Raw genomic sequence first — 18,046 nt, forward strand, 5'->3', positions numbered from 1 at the left:
CTCTTGTTTCAGGCACCGGAGCAGCATCGAGGGTTTGAGGCAGGAGAGGGACACTCGGCTTCAGAACTGTCGTCGGGCTCGCAGCCTCAGCCCCAGCAAACATAACTACCCCCATTCCCCTCCTCAATCCCGATCCCCTTCTCACCTCCGATCCCCTCCTCAAAAAGCCATATCCTCCTCCAGGGTTTCAACCTTGCCTAGCCAACGCAGAGAGTGCCTCCAACATCTCCGCCAAGAAGAAATGGAGGGCAGTAGGTAAGACCGGATCCAGACCAAATAATATTTTGGTGCTAAATTGCTCAACAGTTTTCAATGTCAGATTATTTAGTCTCTGTTGTAAAGAGGGTTATATCTGTGGATTAATTTATCAATTGATTGATTGTAAATCTGTCTTTCCCCAGGATCCCAGATCCCCCCAGAGGAGAGGGTCATTATCCCTCTGAGATCGAGCAGCTGCTGCGTGACTACGGCCGTGCCCGCGAGGAAGCCAGGACGGAAATAGCGCATGCACGGGAACGGCTCCGCGAGAGGACAGAGCAGGAGAAGAGACGTCTCCAGCAACAGGCTCTGTCTCAGGTGGTCAAGGTTAGTCCCAGCAGGAAGTCCTAGTTTCACACTCCATAGTTAGTCGAAAGCCTCAAGATGTATTCAGCATATTTTCTCCATTAATTCTATAATAAAGCCTTTCGGTCACCTCCCTCCGTATCCATTGACAATGGACTCGGGGGGGAACATGATTCCCTGGTCAGGGATTAAAAGTGCACCATTCCTGTTAGTAGAGTCCTTGAAGAGTAGGAAAATGAAAATAATAGTTCAAATGCGGCGATAAAAAGGACGGTGGACTAAGAATAAGGTACATTTAAAAAAAAATATATATATATACTAATTTTGGTAAAAGGTGTGATTGAATTGCTGACAACACATTATATTAGGCGACATAAATTGGTTAATCCACATTTCATGGGGTCAATTAATCAATATTCCGACTTAAGGTCACCTATAAAATAATGCCTATAATAGTAATAAAAAACGGCACTTTGTCATCAGCATTTCACTGTAAGGTCTACCTACACCTGTTGTATTCGGTGCATGTGACAAATAACATTGGATTTTATTTGAATATTAATGTTTGGACATACAAAATGATCATAATCCTTAGACAATGCGAATCCAAAGGGGCTAAACGATGATTTTTCACTGTCCTCGTTTCTATAATGGGTGTTGCCTTGATTTTTTTGGGTGTCTCTGTGTCTCCTGATTCACAGACATCCAAATATCACCCAGGTATATTTTAACGTGGCCTATTGATTAACGAGACACACTATTTATATTTTTATTTTGTGCTAGAATTTGCCATTTACCTTGAAACATAATCATTAGAAATTGTTTTATCTCAATGAGCCACTAGGCTATACATACAAGCTAAGTGCAATCAAATAATAATAAAAGAAGCGAAGGCTCACCTGAACTCATATTTGAGTTGATAGTAATAGGAATTTAAGGTGAAATAATTGTTTCAATGTTTTTCAATGAGAGACGGTTCAAGGGATACATCCATAAATACAATTGATTAGAAGGTGGAGCTCTTTTTCACGACAAGATCTCCCCTTATATCGAAAGACTTACACGACATGACCAGAATGATGTGGACACCTGCTCATCGAACATTTCATTCCTAAATCATGGGCATTAATATGGGGTTGGTCCCCACTTTGCTGCTATAACAGCCTCCACTCTTCTGGGAAAGGCTTTCCACTAGATGTTGGAACATTGCTGCGGGGACTTGCTTCCATTCAGCCACAACAAGATTAGTGAGGTCGGGCACTGATGTTGGGCGATTAGGTCTCGCTTGCAGTCGGCGTTCAAATTCATCTCCAAAGGTGTTCGATGGGGTTGAGGTCAGGGCTCTGTGCAGGCCAGACAATTTCTGTATGGACCATTTCTGTATGGACCTCGTTTTGTGCACAAGGGCATTGTAATGCTGAAACAGGAAAGGGCCTTCCCCAAACTGCCACAAAGTTTGAAGCACAGAATCATCTAGAATGTCATTTTATGCTGTAGAATTAAGATTTCCCTTCACTGGAACTAAGGGGTCTAGCCCGAACCATGAAAAACAGCCCCAGACCATTATTCTCACTCCATCAAACTTTACAGTTGGCACTAAGCATTCAGGCAAGTAGCGTTCTCCTGCCATCCACCAAACTCCTGCCATCCGCCAAATTGTGAAGCGTGAATAGTCCCTCCAGAGAATGTATTTCCACTGCTCCAGCGTCCAATGGCGACAAGCTTTACACCACTCCAGCCAAAGCTTGGCATTGCACATGGTGATCTTAGGCTTGTGTGAGCTCTAGGAGCTCAGCCATGGAAACCCATTTCATGTTTCAGTTCTTGTGCTGACGTTGCTTCCAGATGCAGTTTGGAACTCGGTAGTGAGTGTTGCAACCGAGGACAGACCATTTTTACACGCTTCCCGTTCTGTGCGCTGAGCCGCTGTTGCTCCTAGAGATTCCCACTTCACAATAACAGCACTTACAGTTGACCGGGGCAGCTCTAGCAGGGCAGAAATTTGACCAACTGACCTTTTGGAAAGGTGGCATCCTATGACGGTGCCACGTTGAAAGTCACTGCGCTCTCCAATAAGACCATTCTACTGCCAATGTTTGTCAATGGAGATTGCATGGCTGTGTGCTCGATTGTTAACACCTGTCAGCAACGAGTGTGGCTGAAATAGCCAAATTCACTAATTTGAAAGTGTGTCCACATAATTTTGTATATGTAGTGTGTGCTGTCCCCTGATCTGTGCTGTTTTCCTAAAACATCTATCTTTCTTCTTCTCTGTCTACTGATTATTCATTCACATTTAGGATGACTTGCGGTATCGGACCAGAGTCAGCAGCAGTACATTATGCACTGGGTCGAGTCTGAGCCTATCCTCTGGACCAACCTCTGGCTACAACAGTGGCAACACAGCTCAGCTGAGGGACGGCAGTAGACCCTCACTGACACAGGAGGTACTGTACTAGTTTTTGAAGACATTTTTTGTTGCTTTTTTATGCCCAAAACGGGCACACTTACAGATATGTTGATTCATGTGCACTGTCCCTGAAAAACGAAATGTTACGAAGTAAAGCCTAACGGTAGACCTACTGTAAACCAAACTTAAAGTAACTGTCCAGTGAAAATCTCACTTTTTAAAAGTTCGTATTCTGTTAACTCAGACGCAAATATTGCTGTTGACACATCCTATACTTATGGCCAAAGCATAAATTGGAGGGAAAACCCCCCCACTTCAAACCCGTATCTAAAACAGACTGTTTAAAAAAGGCTTGCTATTTTCTCATAGAGGATGATGTCATCCTCCTGAGGAGGATTAGCTGGCTAATCAGTGGACACCTCGCATGAATATTTTGAATGACCGGTATTCACCCACATCATTCTGTTTTTGGAGTACGCTGACACCATTCCAACACAGTAAAGCTGCATTGTAACATACAGTACCAGTCAAACGTTTGGACACACCTACTCATTCCAGGGTTTTTATTTATTTAGACTATTTTCTACATTGTAGAAGAATAGTGAAGACATTTAAACTATGAAATAACACACATGTAGTAACCAAAAACGTGTTTAACACATCTAAATATATTTTATATTTGAGATTCTTCAAAGTAGCCACCCTTTGCCTTGATAACAGCTTTGTACACCCTTAGCATTATCTCAACCAGCTTCATGAAGTAGTCACCTGGAATGCATTTCAATTAACAGGTGTGCCTTTTTAAAAGGTAATTGGTGGAATTTATTTTCTTCTTAATGTGTTTGAGCCAATCAGCTGTAAGGTAATGGTGGTACACAGAAAATAGCCCTATTTGGTTAAAGTTTCAGGCAATCAGTTGTGTTGTGACAAGGTAGAGTTGGTAAAAGACCAAGTCCATATTATGGCAAGAACAGCTCAAATAAGCAAAGAGAAACAACAATCCAGAAAATGTCAAGAGATTTCAAGTGCAGTCGCAAAAACCATCATTCGCTATGATGAAACTGGCTCTCATGAGGACCGCCACTGGAAAGGAAGACCCAGAGTTTCCTCTGCTGCGGAGGATAAGTTCTTTAGAGTTACCAGCCTCAGAAATCGGCAATTAACTGCACCTCAGTTTGCAGCCCAAATAAATGCTTCACAGAATTCAAGTAACAGACACATCTCAACATCAACTGTTCAGAGGAGATTGTGTGAATCAGGCCTTCATGGTCGAATTGCTGCAAAGAAATCACTACTAAAGGACACCAATAATAAGAAGAGACTTGCTTGGGCCAATAAACACGTGCAATGGACATTAGACCAATGAAAATCTGTCTTTTGGTTTGATGAGTCAAAATGTGAGATTTTTGGTTCCACCCGCCGTGTCTTTGTGAGACGCAGAGTACGTGAACGGATGATCTCTGCATGTGTGGCTCCCACCGTGAAGCATGGAGGAGGAGGTGTGATGGTGTGACACTTTGCTCGTGACACTGTCTGTGATTTATTTAGAATTCAAGGCACACTTAAGCAGTATGGCTACCACAGCATTCTGCAGCAATACGCCATCCCATCTGGTTTGCACTTAGTGGGACTATCATTGGTTTTTTCAACATGTCAATGACCCAAAACACACCTCCAGGCTGTGTAAGAGCTATTTGACCAAGAAGGAGAGTGATGGAGTGCTGCATCAGATGACCTGGCCTCCACAATCACCCAATCTCAACCCAATTGAGAAGGTTTGAGATGAGTTGGACCGCAGAGTGAAGGAAAAGCAGCTAACAAGTGCTCAGCATATGTGGCAACTCCTTCAAGCATTCCAGGTGACTAGCTCATTAAGCTGGTTGAGAGAATGCCAAGAGTGTGCAAAGCTGTCATCAGGGCAAAGGGTGTCTACTTTGAAGAATCTCAAAATGGAAATATATTTAGATTTGTTTAACACTTTTTTGGTTACTACATGATTCCATATGTGTTATTTCATAGTTTTGATGTCTTCACTATTATTCTACAATGTAGAAAATAGTCTGAATAAAGAAATACCCTGGAATGAGTAGGTGTGTCCAAACATTTGACTGGTACTGTATGTAAATGTGATATTTCAGAATTGTATTTTTAATACATTTGCAAACATTTCTAAAAATCTGTTTTTGCTCTGTCATTATGTGGTATTGTGTGTAGATCCTTCCAAAAAAAATCATAATTATTTCCACAGAAGACAATAACAACAGATCAACCAGGTCTGAGTTCATGTAAAATATAATACAGATATTAGATCTAGCCTGGGCTACTTATTCATGTTCTTCAACATAAACTAGTCCCAAGCTACTACTACTACAATTGCTTAAATCTTTTGACCTGAGAACTACAACAAAAACAGTAACTAAAAAGAATGGATGTCCTGTTCAGATTAAAGTCATTGTGGGAAGTTAGTTGAATCAAGGCATTTGTAAATCGTATTTTTTTGGTTAGCTACAGTAGCTAGCTAACGTTAGCAGATAAGGCTAGCTACTTATATTTTTTTGTGATCAACTTTTTATTTAGCTTGTCATTTTTTTCAGACGGGGGGTACAGGAATAACATTCAAAATAATATTAATTCAGATATGTTCATACATTCAGTTATAATATTTGCCTTTCATATTTCATACTTTACGGTACATGTGGGCTGCCACTTGAAAAACAACATTAGCATCCTCCCTCCCCACCTGGAAACCATGTTTCCCACCTCTTCCCGCCCGTTAAGTTTGACAGTCGTAGTTTGTTTTTGTCCCTATTTAAATCAACTACAAATAAATAAGAGTCTAAGGAATTCTCTGTGTGGTTTTTGTCTGGTCCAAGGTCACTGGGGTCCCGGATAACGGTATAAATGGGCTGAAGGTCAGGTCTCGCCCTCCCATCTGTGGTTCTCAGAGTGTGACGACCCAGCGTGCCTGGCTCTCTGCCCAAGGTAAGGATTGAGTGACTCACTACCATTACCAACAGCCGCTTTCTTCATGCACACAAGGCAGAGACAACATCTCTCCAACTTCTGATGGTCTAAAGCCTGTTTGGCAGCCTGGCATCAATTCCTTTATCAAGTCAAATCCCATTGTATTTGTCACATGTTATACAACAGGTGTAGGTAGACCTTACAGTGAAATGCTTACTTATAAGCCCTTAACCAACAATGCAGTTTTAAGAAAAATAAGTGTTAAGTAAAAAATAAAAGTAAACGGAGCTTCAACTGTTTTGTTTTGGGGCATCTACATTTGCATCTTCCGCCTGGAGTCCCCCTGAGCCACTCTCTACTTCCTAATTTTCAACAAACAATTGTAATATTTTGATTACTCAAATTAACCATTAGCAGTGTTTCCTCTGAAAAATGTGTTTTTCAGTGAGGAGAAAAGGTAGCTGAATCTCAGTTATGGTGACTTTTTAAAAGGATGTTCTACTCCAAAATGAATGAAAATAGAATGATGCTGACACCCTCTAAAATAGAATTTCCACCTCCAGAAACGAGCCCAATAATATATTGGTAAAACATTGGACCATGCATGTAGACTGTGCATGGTTCATATTATCAGGTATGCTATTAGCAATAAGCATTATCACCTGTAGCCCAACTGATGCAGCATTATGGCTATAAACAAATAGGCTGAAGCATGGGGTTGCCTATCTGCATTTACCCTATTGGGCTCATCATTAGCTGGATCTAAACGTGATATTTTAACTATACCGAACAAAAAATACAAACGCAACATGTAAAGTGTTGGTCCCATGTTTCATGAGCTGAAATAAAAGATCCCAGAAATTTTCCATACACACAAAAAGCATATTTCTCTCACATTTTGTGCACAAATTTGTTTGCATCCTTGTTAGTGAGCATTTCTCACTAACTAATTCTATATCAAGAATATGGTTAAACAGCATGATCATTACACAGGTGCACCTTGTGCTGGGGACAATCAAAAGCCACTCTAAAATTTGCAGTTTTGTCACAGAACACAATGCCACAGATGTCTTAAGTTTGAGGGAGCTTGCAATTGGCATGATGACTGCAGGAATGTCCAGCAGAGCTGTTGCCAGATCATTTAATGTTCATTTCTCTACCATAAGCTGCCACCAATGTCGTTTTAGAGTATTTGGCAGCGCATCCAACCAGCCTCACAACCGCACACCACGTGCATTGTGTGGGTGAGCAATTTACTGATGTCAACTTTGTGAACAGAGTGCCCCATGCTCGCGGTGGGGTTATGGTATGGGCAGGCATAAGCTACGGACAACAAACACATTTGCATTTTATCAATGGCAATTTGAATGAACATAGATACCATGATGAGATCCTGAAGCCCGTTGTCATGCCATTCATCTGCTGCCATCAACTCATGTATGGGCATGATAATGCACGGCCCCATGTCGCAAGGATCTGTACACAATTCCTGGAAGTTGAAAATATCCCAGTTCTTCCATAGCCTGCATACTCACCAGACATGTCACCCCTTGAGCATGTTTGGGATGCTCTGGATCGATGTGGTACGACAGCGTATTTCAGTTCCTGCCGATATCCAGCAACTTCGCACGTACGTGTTCATGCTCTTTACTAAAACAATCGAACACTGAAACAAAACAATAAACGACACGTGAAATAACCAACCGAAACAGTTCTGTGTGGAACACACAGACACAGAAAATAAACACCCACGAAACACAAGTGGGAAAAGGCTACCTAAGTATGATTCTCAATCAGAGACAACTAACGACACCTGCCTCTGATTGAGAACCGTACCAGGCCAAAAGCAAAAACACAACATAGAAAACGGAAACATAGACAAACCCACCCAACTCACGTCCTGACCATACTAAAACAAAGACATAACAAAGGAACTAAGGTCAGAACGTGACATACGCGAAGGAGATGTGTAGCTCTGTATGAGGCAAATGGTGGTCTCACCAGATACTGACTGGTTTTCTGATCCACGTCCCTGACATTTTTTTTAAGGTATCTGTGACCAACAGATGCATATTTATATGCCCACGCATGTGACTTCTATAGATTGGGGCTTAATTAATTTATTTCAATTGACTGATTTCCTCATATGATCTGTAACTCAGTAAAATCACTTAAATTGTTGCATGTTGCATTTATATTTTTGTTCAGTATAGTTAGCATCCTGTTGAATTTTAGGTCCCACAAAACTTGCATAAACACAGTGAATATAACGTAGGCTGACCTGTTAGGGTAACTTTGGGTGACCTGCCACCCACCTGTACTTTTCACAGAAACCACTTCATGTCGCAATTCCCCCCCCCCCAACACTTTCCCTGGTTGCTACTAGTCTCGCTCAACAAAAAATGTCATCTGTCTCATCACTATGTTTTAAGTCACGACAATTATACTTTTTGTTTGTTTGTTGGTAGGTTGGTGTTTCACCCCATTTAAAACCGTTAAAGCTGTTTTCACCCGCGATTACAGGAATTGTTGTCCATTGACTGCTTGTCAGAATATGTATTTCCCTCCCGATGGCACTCGCAACTTGAAAGCGCCTCGAGATGAATGATTCTCTCGAATAGAACACACAACAACAAGCCGACTAGGCAAATAGACTATTCTTCTATGTCTGTTCATTACTGGTTTTGTTTGCAAAGGAAAAGAAAAGGCGGACAGTTCCAGCATCTTCAAATGACTGCAGCGGAAACACTGCCATTCGTGTCTTCTTCTCCTGTGTCTTCTGTAGATGTACGGCTGGAGCCCGGTGTGTCAGGGTCTGACCCTCTGATGTCATCCTCACCGTCATCTCCCACCAGCCTACGCCCGCGCACAGCCTCCTTCGGCTCTGCCTCCTCTTTATCTACAGCCTATCAGGACCTCACATCCTGTCTGCTTGGCCGCGCTATGGCTGAGGTAGAATATGACGCTTCTCCATTAAAAGTAGAATGTGCTCATCCTATTTCTATGGCTTCTCCTCCTCGCCCATCCACCTGTTACACAACCTTCAGCCGTTGTTGTGGATGTACTGCATGCTCTGACCAAATCCATCAGCTGAGTAATTATCTCATGTCAACACTATTTATGTGAACATTGTGTAGAATAAACAGCTGTGCTGTTCTCACCTGTGCCTCCAGGTGCGCTTGGCTGCTGCTGGTGACATGGGGAACCTAGTAAGGGGGAAGGCTGCTGCTGGTTGGAGGTGAGTTGCACTATGGTTTCTCCTCCTGTCATTTTCATAATCATTTGTAAAGACTTCTGAGAGAACACATGGTTAACACTCCGCATAACCCATATTATAACACAGGACAAATGCTCATACACCCTTAAGTTATAAAGCATCAGAAAGCACACCTGCAGGCTTTAAGTCAAGTGTCAGCAAAACATGTTATACGTGACTGTAGGTACACAGAAATGAGATACTATGTTTTAACTACCTCCCTGTCCTCTCTCTCTCAGGTACCAGGGGCTAGAGCGAGGTGTCCAGGCCTTCTACAAGCCCTCCTCTAGTCCGTCAGTGCACTCCTTCCTGGGGGCGGTGGAGCTAGAGAGGCCCCTGGCCAGCCTGTGGAGCATGGTCCGAGACCACTCCAAGACCCACCTGTACCACAAGGCTATCCACTCAGCCCGGACACGGCCACTAGATGACAGCACTCAGCTGGGTGAGTCTGCTGGCTGGAGTATAGCAGGGTTGAGGTCAATTCTCTATTTGAAAATGGTGAAAGCCTTCAATGCTGCTGCCCATGTTAAAACAGGCGTTTTGGCAAATGCACCTTCTTTCCATGTCGGAGTCATTCCGTTTCAGTTCAGACAAATTACTTCCAGGAAGTAAAGTGAAATTCAGAATCCAATTGTAATTTTCCTCATGCTTTTCCATGTGTTTCTCCTCAGTGTACCTGTTGACAGACCCGTCCTGCTGCCACCTCAAACAGCCCAGAGACTTCTGCTGCATCAGCACCCAGTCACGACAGGTCAGTAGGGTCAGAGGTCACAGGTCAGAAGCTACACACTTAATGGACCACTTGACTTCCAAGTCCCAACTGCTCTTTCTTACTAAGAATTGTTTTAAATGTTTAACTGCACAGCAAATTGGCCAGTGTTACCTAGTGTTGATTTTTCAGTGTAACATTTCTAGAGTTGATTCAGGTGTTAAATTAACTCTCTTAAGTGTTCAATTAACACCCATTGGTGTAAAATAACATAAGTAATGGTGGTAATAACCAGTGTTAAACAAAAACCTTGCCCATCATTATCATATTTCCCAGCATGCGCTGTTGCAGGTAGATTTTTTAAAATCTTAAAATCTATGTTTTAGCATGTACTGTACATTTATTAATTAATCTTATGCTACTCAAATATAAATTTATTTTTCTAAACTTATCCAATCTGTTACTTGGACTTATTGCACCTGTTACTGAAATGGTGGTTCCAGTTTAGATGCTTAAGGTAATTCTGAATGCAGGTTGTGGGTGAATAAAAATGTAAATTGCTGAATTTCCCCACCCTGGCTCGATTCCAATAGGAATTCTACATCATGATAACATAAATAAGCATAGGATCTCAGTTGGTGAAGGCCACAGGACTGAAAATGGATGTCTCTGTCACTAACAAATATAGTGATGAGCGGTTTCTCACTTGAAAGGCAAGGCACTAAGCAGTGTGTTCATTTAATACAGAAAAGTGTGGACCCGTGTAGACACTGTACCAGTGTGAAATTGAACACTGTCAGTGTGGATTTAACACTGGAGAATTTGCTATGTGGAATCAGGGGGACAGAGAACATCATTTCAGGGGCAATGATTCTTACTGCCCTATAGCCAGGAGTTTAAATGTTATTGTCACATACACCGGATAGGTGCAGCAAAAGGCTACATGTTTTTTTAACATGTTTATTTTTTTACATGGTCAGGAAAAAGCCTAACTCAGTGCCCTCTTCTCTCTCCTAGGATGACCTTTGTGTGCTGGCCGTGCAGTCAGTCTTCGAGGAGTCTCTCCCTCGGCCCAGTGTGGAGGCAATCCGAGGGGAGATGTTGCCTAGCGCCTGGGTCCTTCAGCCAATCACACGCCACGGCCGAGAGGTTGTCAGGGTCATCTACCTGCTGCAGGTGAGACAGGAACCCGTGTACTGTATGTCAATGTAGAGTGGTCTGAAAAATCTATCAATCAATTCATCAAAATGATTTATCAATCTTGTTTTACATCAACAGTTCTTAAGAGCACTTCAGATGCAGATATGCTTAATGATTCCTTATGTCAATGTGGAGTCTCTCTTCCTCTCTCTTTTCTTCCTCCCCTCCCCTTCTCTTTTCCATCCCTCCCTTTGGCTCACTTTTTGTCCTCCTGTCTTTCAGGTCGACCTTGGCACTCCATCCTTCCCACAGAGGCTGTTGGGAACAGTGGCTAGGAGACAGGCTGCAGTCCTGGCAGAGCTCGATTCCCTTTTCTCTCTGTGAGACTGACAGCTGGCCAGGGTCGTGTTCATTAGTCACCAAATTGAAGAAAACTGACTGAAAAAGTGAGGGGCTATTTGGACTTGTCCAATAAGAAATAATCATTTTTGTGTTATGTTTCAAAACATTTTGCTACGGTGGGCCTTAATGAACAGGCCCCAGGTTAAAGGCCACAGATGTAACAGTGAGCACTTAGACCTATGTCCGGAATCTGATCTTCTCTCTTTCAATTTGCACCTGAATTTATGTACTTGATTTTAACCTTATGAAGAGCACTGATGACATTGATTTTGTGATACGAAGTATCATGCAGCTTTTTTTATGTACATTTATTTTTATAAAAATATGTATGTCAGTACATATTTGAGTATTTTGTGTTTAAAATCGTTAATTGTAGATCTGTGTTTAATATGTATGCTTTTAGCAATCTTAATCGTATCTTGCTAAAGTTTAAGTGGTGTGGACTGGGTGTCAGGGAGGATTTGAGGGGCTGGCTCCTAGATTTGGCCCATCCAACAGATCTTACTGCGTTACTGCAACTTCTGATCAGAGAGACCCCAGGCTCCTGAAGGTTTACAATTCCCCAAACGTTTCATAAAAACACCGATTTATATATAACGCAAAATGATGTCTCCTATTGCCCATTCCTCTATTTAATCTATCTGTACTGTGAGACTCAGTTGTACTACTTCCATAATTACTGATTTATGATACAACATGATTTGCCTCCCATTTCACAGGCCTCAGCCTCAGTCCTAACCACTATAAAGACCACTTAATGACATGATTCTTATCCTCTGAATCCTATGGTAGCGTCCCAAGGCACAGCACACTTTACCCACTCACTACCATTAAAGCTAGAATCCTTAGTGTCCACATCCATTTTCAGACTTCCAAATTAATGATTATATACCAATTGATTCTTGAAGAGTATAACTTAGAAATGCCCCATGAGCTTAGTTCAACTGTCGTACCCCGACAAGAACCCAAAATAGAAGCTTGTTTTACTCCAATGTCTGTAAACCATGTAGATGTAGACAGACGGTGTGTAGCCTCAACCACGTGATTAGAACTACAATGTTGACATCACGGATGGTCAGTCCTTGCATCCACAGCTCTGTCTGTGCATTTTTAGAGTGGTTACATTTCTCCAGGCCCGTCCCTCATCTTTTTTAAAATATTTTTTTGAACCAAAAACAGAAGCAGGGTGAGCACTTTTAAAGGGTTAAGAATTGTAGTCTAAAGGAAGAAAAAAATATGCAACCACTTATTTGGTGTAGCTGTAAAGCTAACACTAAGTAACATACTGTAAACTATAGCCCCAAAACCATATAAGCTGAGTCTATAGGTCCTTATCTGTTTCTTAGTCAGATTTGTATGTACCATACTACTTTGTTTCTACTGTCTCCCAATGACAATGTTATTAGCCCTGCATATATGCAATACTGGTCATTTCACATAGAGTCATGTAGTAAACCATATGCTTTGAGGATATAATGAACAATGGGTTTTTCTCTGAACGTTGATTAACAAGACAGCACAAACAGATCTCTGACCATGCTATAATGGAAGGTGTTTCGCAATGGTGTTGGTGAGATAGAGAGAAGACATATTAGTCGGCCAATAATAGACCAAGCCTATTCATCTGTTAATTAGTTGACGCTTCAGGCAAGTCATGCACCGTTTTTGAGATCCAACCTTTAAAAAGCCATATTATGTGTTTTGTTGACGGTTCAGGACATTAGTTTTGCTCTAGTTGTTGTACTGCACAGTGTCACAGGAAGAAGGTCCCCGGGGAAACCAAAAGAAGAAGGAACTGATATGAAAGATCTAGTTTCCCCGGGGATAGAACAATGAAGTAGCTGACTGACAACCTTTTTGTACTGAGTTTTATTTTTATCCATATTTTTACAAGTGCCTATTATGTGACATGAATGTATAACACCATGTCAATATGTATAATTATTTTTGTTTTATTATGTTGTTTATTTTAATAACTATATATTCTAATCCTAAAGAAATGCAAATGAGTGTGTGTTATTTTCCTATATAAACTTGACATATTTTAAAATGTGTACATACCTGCTGCAGCTTGTCACTTGTTTAGCTGTGTAAATATGAGGTATATTCATTGTAAATTGCAGGGCTGTTGTCCAGTTCCTGACTATAGCCCCTAGACTTAAACATATCCATGATGTACTAACTTAGCCTACTCAACAGTATGTCCATGTGTATGCTGATTGTTGCCGCCCTCCAATTTATTTGTATGGTATGCAATGTTGGCCATGATCAACAATGTTTTAAATTTGACCACAATCAATGAATCATTACATTAAATAGTGGAGCGTCTACACTGTATGTACACTGCTATAGCTTGCTGGAGTGAAGCACTGGCTTGTTTGAATGAGGACCCGGTGGGAGCAGAGTAGTGGAGGTGACATTTCTGGCGGGGGCGGAGGTTGTTATGCGTTCCAATTAGACCAGACCGACAGCCAGGCGGTGAGAGGAGGGGAGGGGGCGCACCCCACCACACAGAAGTGTGTCTATAGCTGCCATTTAAAGTCACCAGCTCATGACAGGAATGTCTGTCCCCTGCGCACGGAGATCATGTACTAGATGCGTCTACTTTATTTTTAACACATTGGATGGGTCAACCGATGGCTCACTGGCTGACGGAAATGAGAAATGAGCGTGCTGTGTGCTCGGCCGCAGCTTTTGGACCGCAAGATTTACAACCCCTTTCTCCACCTTGCCCCTCTGGCTCTCCAAGACCATTCCCTCTGTGCGGAGTCCACTGCCGTGACCAGGACCGGTGGGAAGCTTCAATGGGATTATAATTGGCTTTTAATTCGAGGGACATCAGAAGGTGTATATTTTCCTACAGGATTAAATCAAGCAAAGGTGAGTTTCTTTGATAGGGAAACGTTTCATGTAAATTCATACAGGTGAACTATTTACATTCTTAAAATGATAATGGTTATGTGTTAGATTATTATTGAGAATACTGTTTACAAATATATTTATTGACATAGTGGTCTTTCAGTGCGATTCATTTCTAAATGTAGACACCAAAGACAAATTTTGCTTACCACCTGTTGTTGCTCAATGCAAAACTTGGTGAAGGACATTCCCTTCCTTTCAAATACCACGATAGATAAACTGTTGTATCATAGGCTACATTTCAGTTTTGTATTTGTTGCTTATTGTTCTGACATATATTATTCAGATTTTATCATTTTAACTTTGAAAGGATTTAATTCGGTACTCGGTAGGCGGGTGTTTAGGTGAACTTTTGGCGCGCGCGCTATGCGGGGTCATAACGGTCTTGATGCATATTCTGCGCGCTTCTACTGACAGAAATCCAAAGGGCGCTTCGCTTGCTGCCCATCCTTTCTAGTGTTATTGGAAACATTACATCGTTTTCAAAGAGAGGGGAGAGAGATGAAGACAAAAATATTGTCTCAAAATTGTTGACTGCTGGAGGGATACTACTTTCTTTAATCCTCTTCATACACAAGGCCACATAGAGCTCTCTCCACTCCTTGCCTTTGGCACATGGAGAATAATATAATAAAATATAATATATATTTTCTTTCCTTAAAGGGCAATTCGGTTGCTGCAAGAATACACAGACTAGGTGCTCCTCTCCACTCTAGGAGTATGTAACTGTTATATAATTTTACTTACACGCTGCACTCTACTCTACAAGAGCGGGATGCAGTATTGAGGCGAAAAAATGTCCATACCAACTCAAGGTGTCATAAAAAATGCAATCCCAACATAAATTATATTTTCACATGACCCTCCCCTTGTAGTGTAAAATAATTGCACACCCTCCCCATCATAGAATTAACTAAAAATAATATTGACCACCACAAATAGTAACCGTGTGTTTATAAACGTGGATATAGACCACACCAGCATGCTTTTGTGGCGCAGTCGGTGCCACGCAGGGCTACCAGCCAGAAGGTTGAGGTTTCGCGGATCACTACCACCGACGAGCTCACTCTCCCTGCCTGTTTCACTAGGCCTACACCAGGATCAGAGCCAGCTGCACAAAATGGCCAGCTAGGGGGAAATTATATTTTCAACATTTTTATTCCTATTTATAACTATATAACAATTTTTTTCACCAACAGGTTTCTGTGCTTTAATCAATCAATCAGCAAAGCGTACCGACTTCGGGCGCTTTAATATCATGGTTTACGTTTTCAACACCACAATAAATAGACTATGTCAATCTCGGCAAACAGAACATACATCCCTCCCTACCTTGTAGGCCTACCCAGTACAGAAGGCTTGGCTTGACAATCTATGAATGTCATTAAACTTGTTGGTGTTTTGTAACAGATGTCTCTTTCCATTCATCAAATGTCTGCTACACAGTTTAGATTGATAGATGTAAATTGTCAGTTAAAAATGTATTAAATAAAAAAATGTCCTCATTAATCTACACACAATACCCAAAAATGACTAAGCAAAACGTTTTTTTTAGAATCTTTTGCTAATTTATTCAAATTAAAAAACAGAAATACCTTATTTACAAAAGTACTTGCTATGAGACTCGAAATTGAGCTCAGGTGCATCCTGTTTTCATTGATCATCATTGAGATGTTTCTACAACTTGATTGGAGTCCACCTGTGGTAAATTCAATTGATTGAACATGATTTGGAAAGTGACACACCTGTCTATATAAGTTCCCACATTTGACAGTGCATGTCAGAGTAAAAACCAAGCCATGAGGTTGAAGGAATTGTCTGTAGAGCACTGAGACAGGATTGTGTCGAGGCACAGATCTGTGGAAGGGTACCAAAATATTTCTGCAGCATTGAAGGTCTCCAAGAACACAGTAGCCTCCATCATTCTTAAATGGAAGAAGTTTGCAACCACCATGACTCTTCCTAGAACTGGCCGTCCGGCCAAACTGAGCAATTGGGGGAGAAGGGCCTTGGTCAGGGAGGTGACCAAAAACCGGATGGTCACTTTGACAGAGCTCCAGAGTTTCTCTGTGGAGATAGGAGAACCTTCCAGAAGGACAACCATCTTGGTAGCACTCCACCAATGCCTTTATGGTAGAGTTGCCAGACGGAAGGAAGCCACTCCTCAGTAAAAAGCACAACAGCCCATTTGGAGTTTGCCAAAAGGCACCTAAAGGACTCTCAGACCACGAAAAGCAAGATTCTCTGGTCTGATGAAACCAAGATTGAACTCTTAAGCCTGAATGCCAAGCGTCACGTCTGGAGGAAACCTGGCACCATCCCTAACAGTGAAGCATGGTTGTGGCAGCATCATGCTGCGGGGATGTTTTTCAGCGCCAGTGACTGGGAGACCAGTCAGGATCGAGGGAAACATTGTCACGCTCGTTATCCTCAAACTCCCTGTCATAAATCGACCAAGGCGCAGCGTGCATGTAGTTCCACATCTTTTAATGAAAGTGAAACCGAAACAACCAAAAAGTAAACCGCAAAGAGCGTGACGCAACCGAGGTGCACACAAACACACACAGAAAAATAATTACCCACAAAACACAGGTGGGAAAAGGCTACCTAAGTATGGTTCTCAATCAGAGACAACGATAGACAGCTGCCTCTGATTGGGAATCATACCAGGCCAAACACAGAAATACAAAACATAGAACAAAACATAGAATGCCCACCCCAACTCACGCCCTGACCAAACCAAAATAGAGATAGTTAAAAAAGGAACTAAGGTCAGGACGTGACAAACATGAACGGCCAAAGAACAGGATTTTTTAAATGAAAATCTGCTACAGAGCGGGGAGACGGTTCACCTTCCAACAGGACAATGACCCTAAGCACACAGCCTAGACTACGCAGAAGTGGCTGCAGGACAAGTCTCTGAATGTCCTTGAGTGGCCCAGCCAGAGCCCGGACTTGAACCCTATCGAACATCTCTGGAGAGACCTGAAAATAGCTGTGCAGCAATGAACCCCATCCAACCTGACAGAGCTTGAGAGGATCTGCAGAGAAGAATGGGAAAAATTCCCCAAATACAAGTGTGCCAAGCTTGTAGTGTCATACCCAAGAAGACTCGAGGCTGTAATCGCTGCCAAAGGTGCTTCAACAAACAATTGTGTATAAGGTCTGAATACTTACAGTACCAGTCAAAATTTTGGACACTCTACTCATTCAAGGGTTTTGTTTATTTTTTTACTATTTTCTAAATTGTAGAATAATAGTGAAGACATCAAAACTATGAAATAACACATGGAATCATGTAGTAACCAAAAAAGTGTTAAACAAATATTTTTTGTATATATTTGAGATTCTTCAAAGTAGCTTGGAATTCAACAGTCTTGAAGGAGTTCCCACATATGCTGAGCAGTTGTTGGCTGCATTTTCTTCACTCTGCGGTCCAACTCATACCAAACCATCTCAATTAGGTTGAGGTTGGGTGATTGTGGAGGCCAGTTCATCAACCAATCAAGCAATCAAATGTATTTATAAAGCCCTTTTTGCATCAGCCAATGTCACAAAGTGCTGTACAGAAACCCATCTTAAAACCCCAAACAGCAAGCAATGCAGATGTAGATGCACCGTGGCTAGGAAAAACTCCCTAGGAAGAAACCTAGAGAGGAACCAGGCTTTGAGGGGTGACCAG

At 41.8% G+C, this 18,046-nt stretch overlaps 2 protein-coding genes across 3 annotated transcripts in view; both read left to right on the forward strand.

The window, feature by feature from the left end:
* Positions 1–13,782, forward strand: part of stard9 (StAR-related lipid transfer (START) domain containing 9) — a 59,468-nt gene extending 45,686 nt beyond the window's left edge. The window contains exons 23-32 of the mRNA XM_036954602.1: positions 13–255; positions 402–585; positions 2,865–3,011; positions 5,848–5,956; positions 8,724–8,890; positions 9,112–9,176; positions 9,434–9,636; positions 9,866–9,945; positions 10,921–11,079; positions 11,326–13,782. Of these exons, the coding sequence (XP_036810497.1) occupies positions 13–255; positions 402–585; positions 2,865–3,011; positions 5,848–5,956; positions 8,724–8,890; positions 9,112–9,176; positions 9,434–9,636; positions 9,866–9,945; positions 10,921–11,079; positions 11,326–11,427 (1,459 nt within the window). The 3' untranslated portion in view covers positions 11,428–13,782. The remainder of the gene's footprint in view (positions 1–12; positions 256–401; positions 586–2,864; positions 3,012–5,847; positions 5,957–8,723; positions 8,891–9,111; positions 9,177–9,433; positions 9,637–9,865; positions 9,946–10,920; positions 11,080–11,325) is intronic.
* A 160-nt stretch (positions 13,783–13,942) lies between these two features.
* The window catches only part of sptb (spectrin, beta, erythrocytic), a 58,016-nt gene continuing 53,912 nt past the window's right edge, over positions 13,943–18,046 (forward strand). The window contains exon 1 of one of the 2 annotated variants that reach the window (XM_036954604.1): positions 13,943–14,325. The gene's annotated coding sequence lies outside the window, so the exon portion shown is untranslated. The remainder of the gene's footprint in view (positions 14,326–18,046) is intronic. The other variant, XM_036954603.1, reaches the window with a different exon arrangement.

The sequence above is a fragment of the Oncorhynchus mykiss genome, chromosome 19, assembly GCF_013265735.2.
Source record: "Oncorhynchus mykiss isolate Arlee chromosome 19, USDA_OmykA_1.1, whole genome shotgun sequence".
Taxonomy (NCBI): Eukaryota; Metazoa; Chordata; class Actinopteri; order Salmoniformes; family Salmonidae; genus Oncorhynchus; species Oncorhynchus mykiss.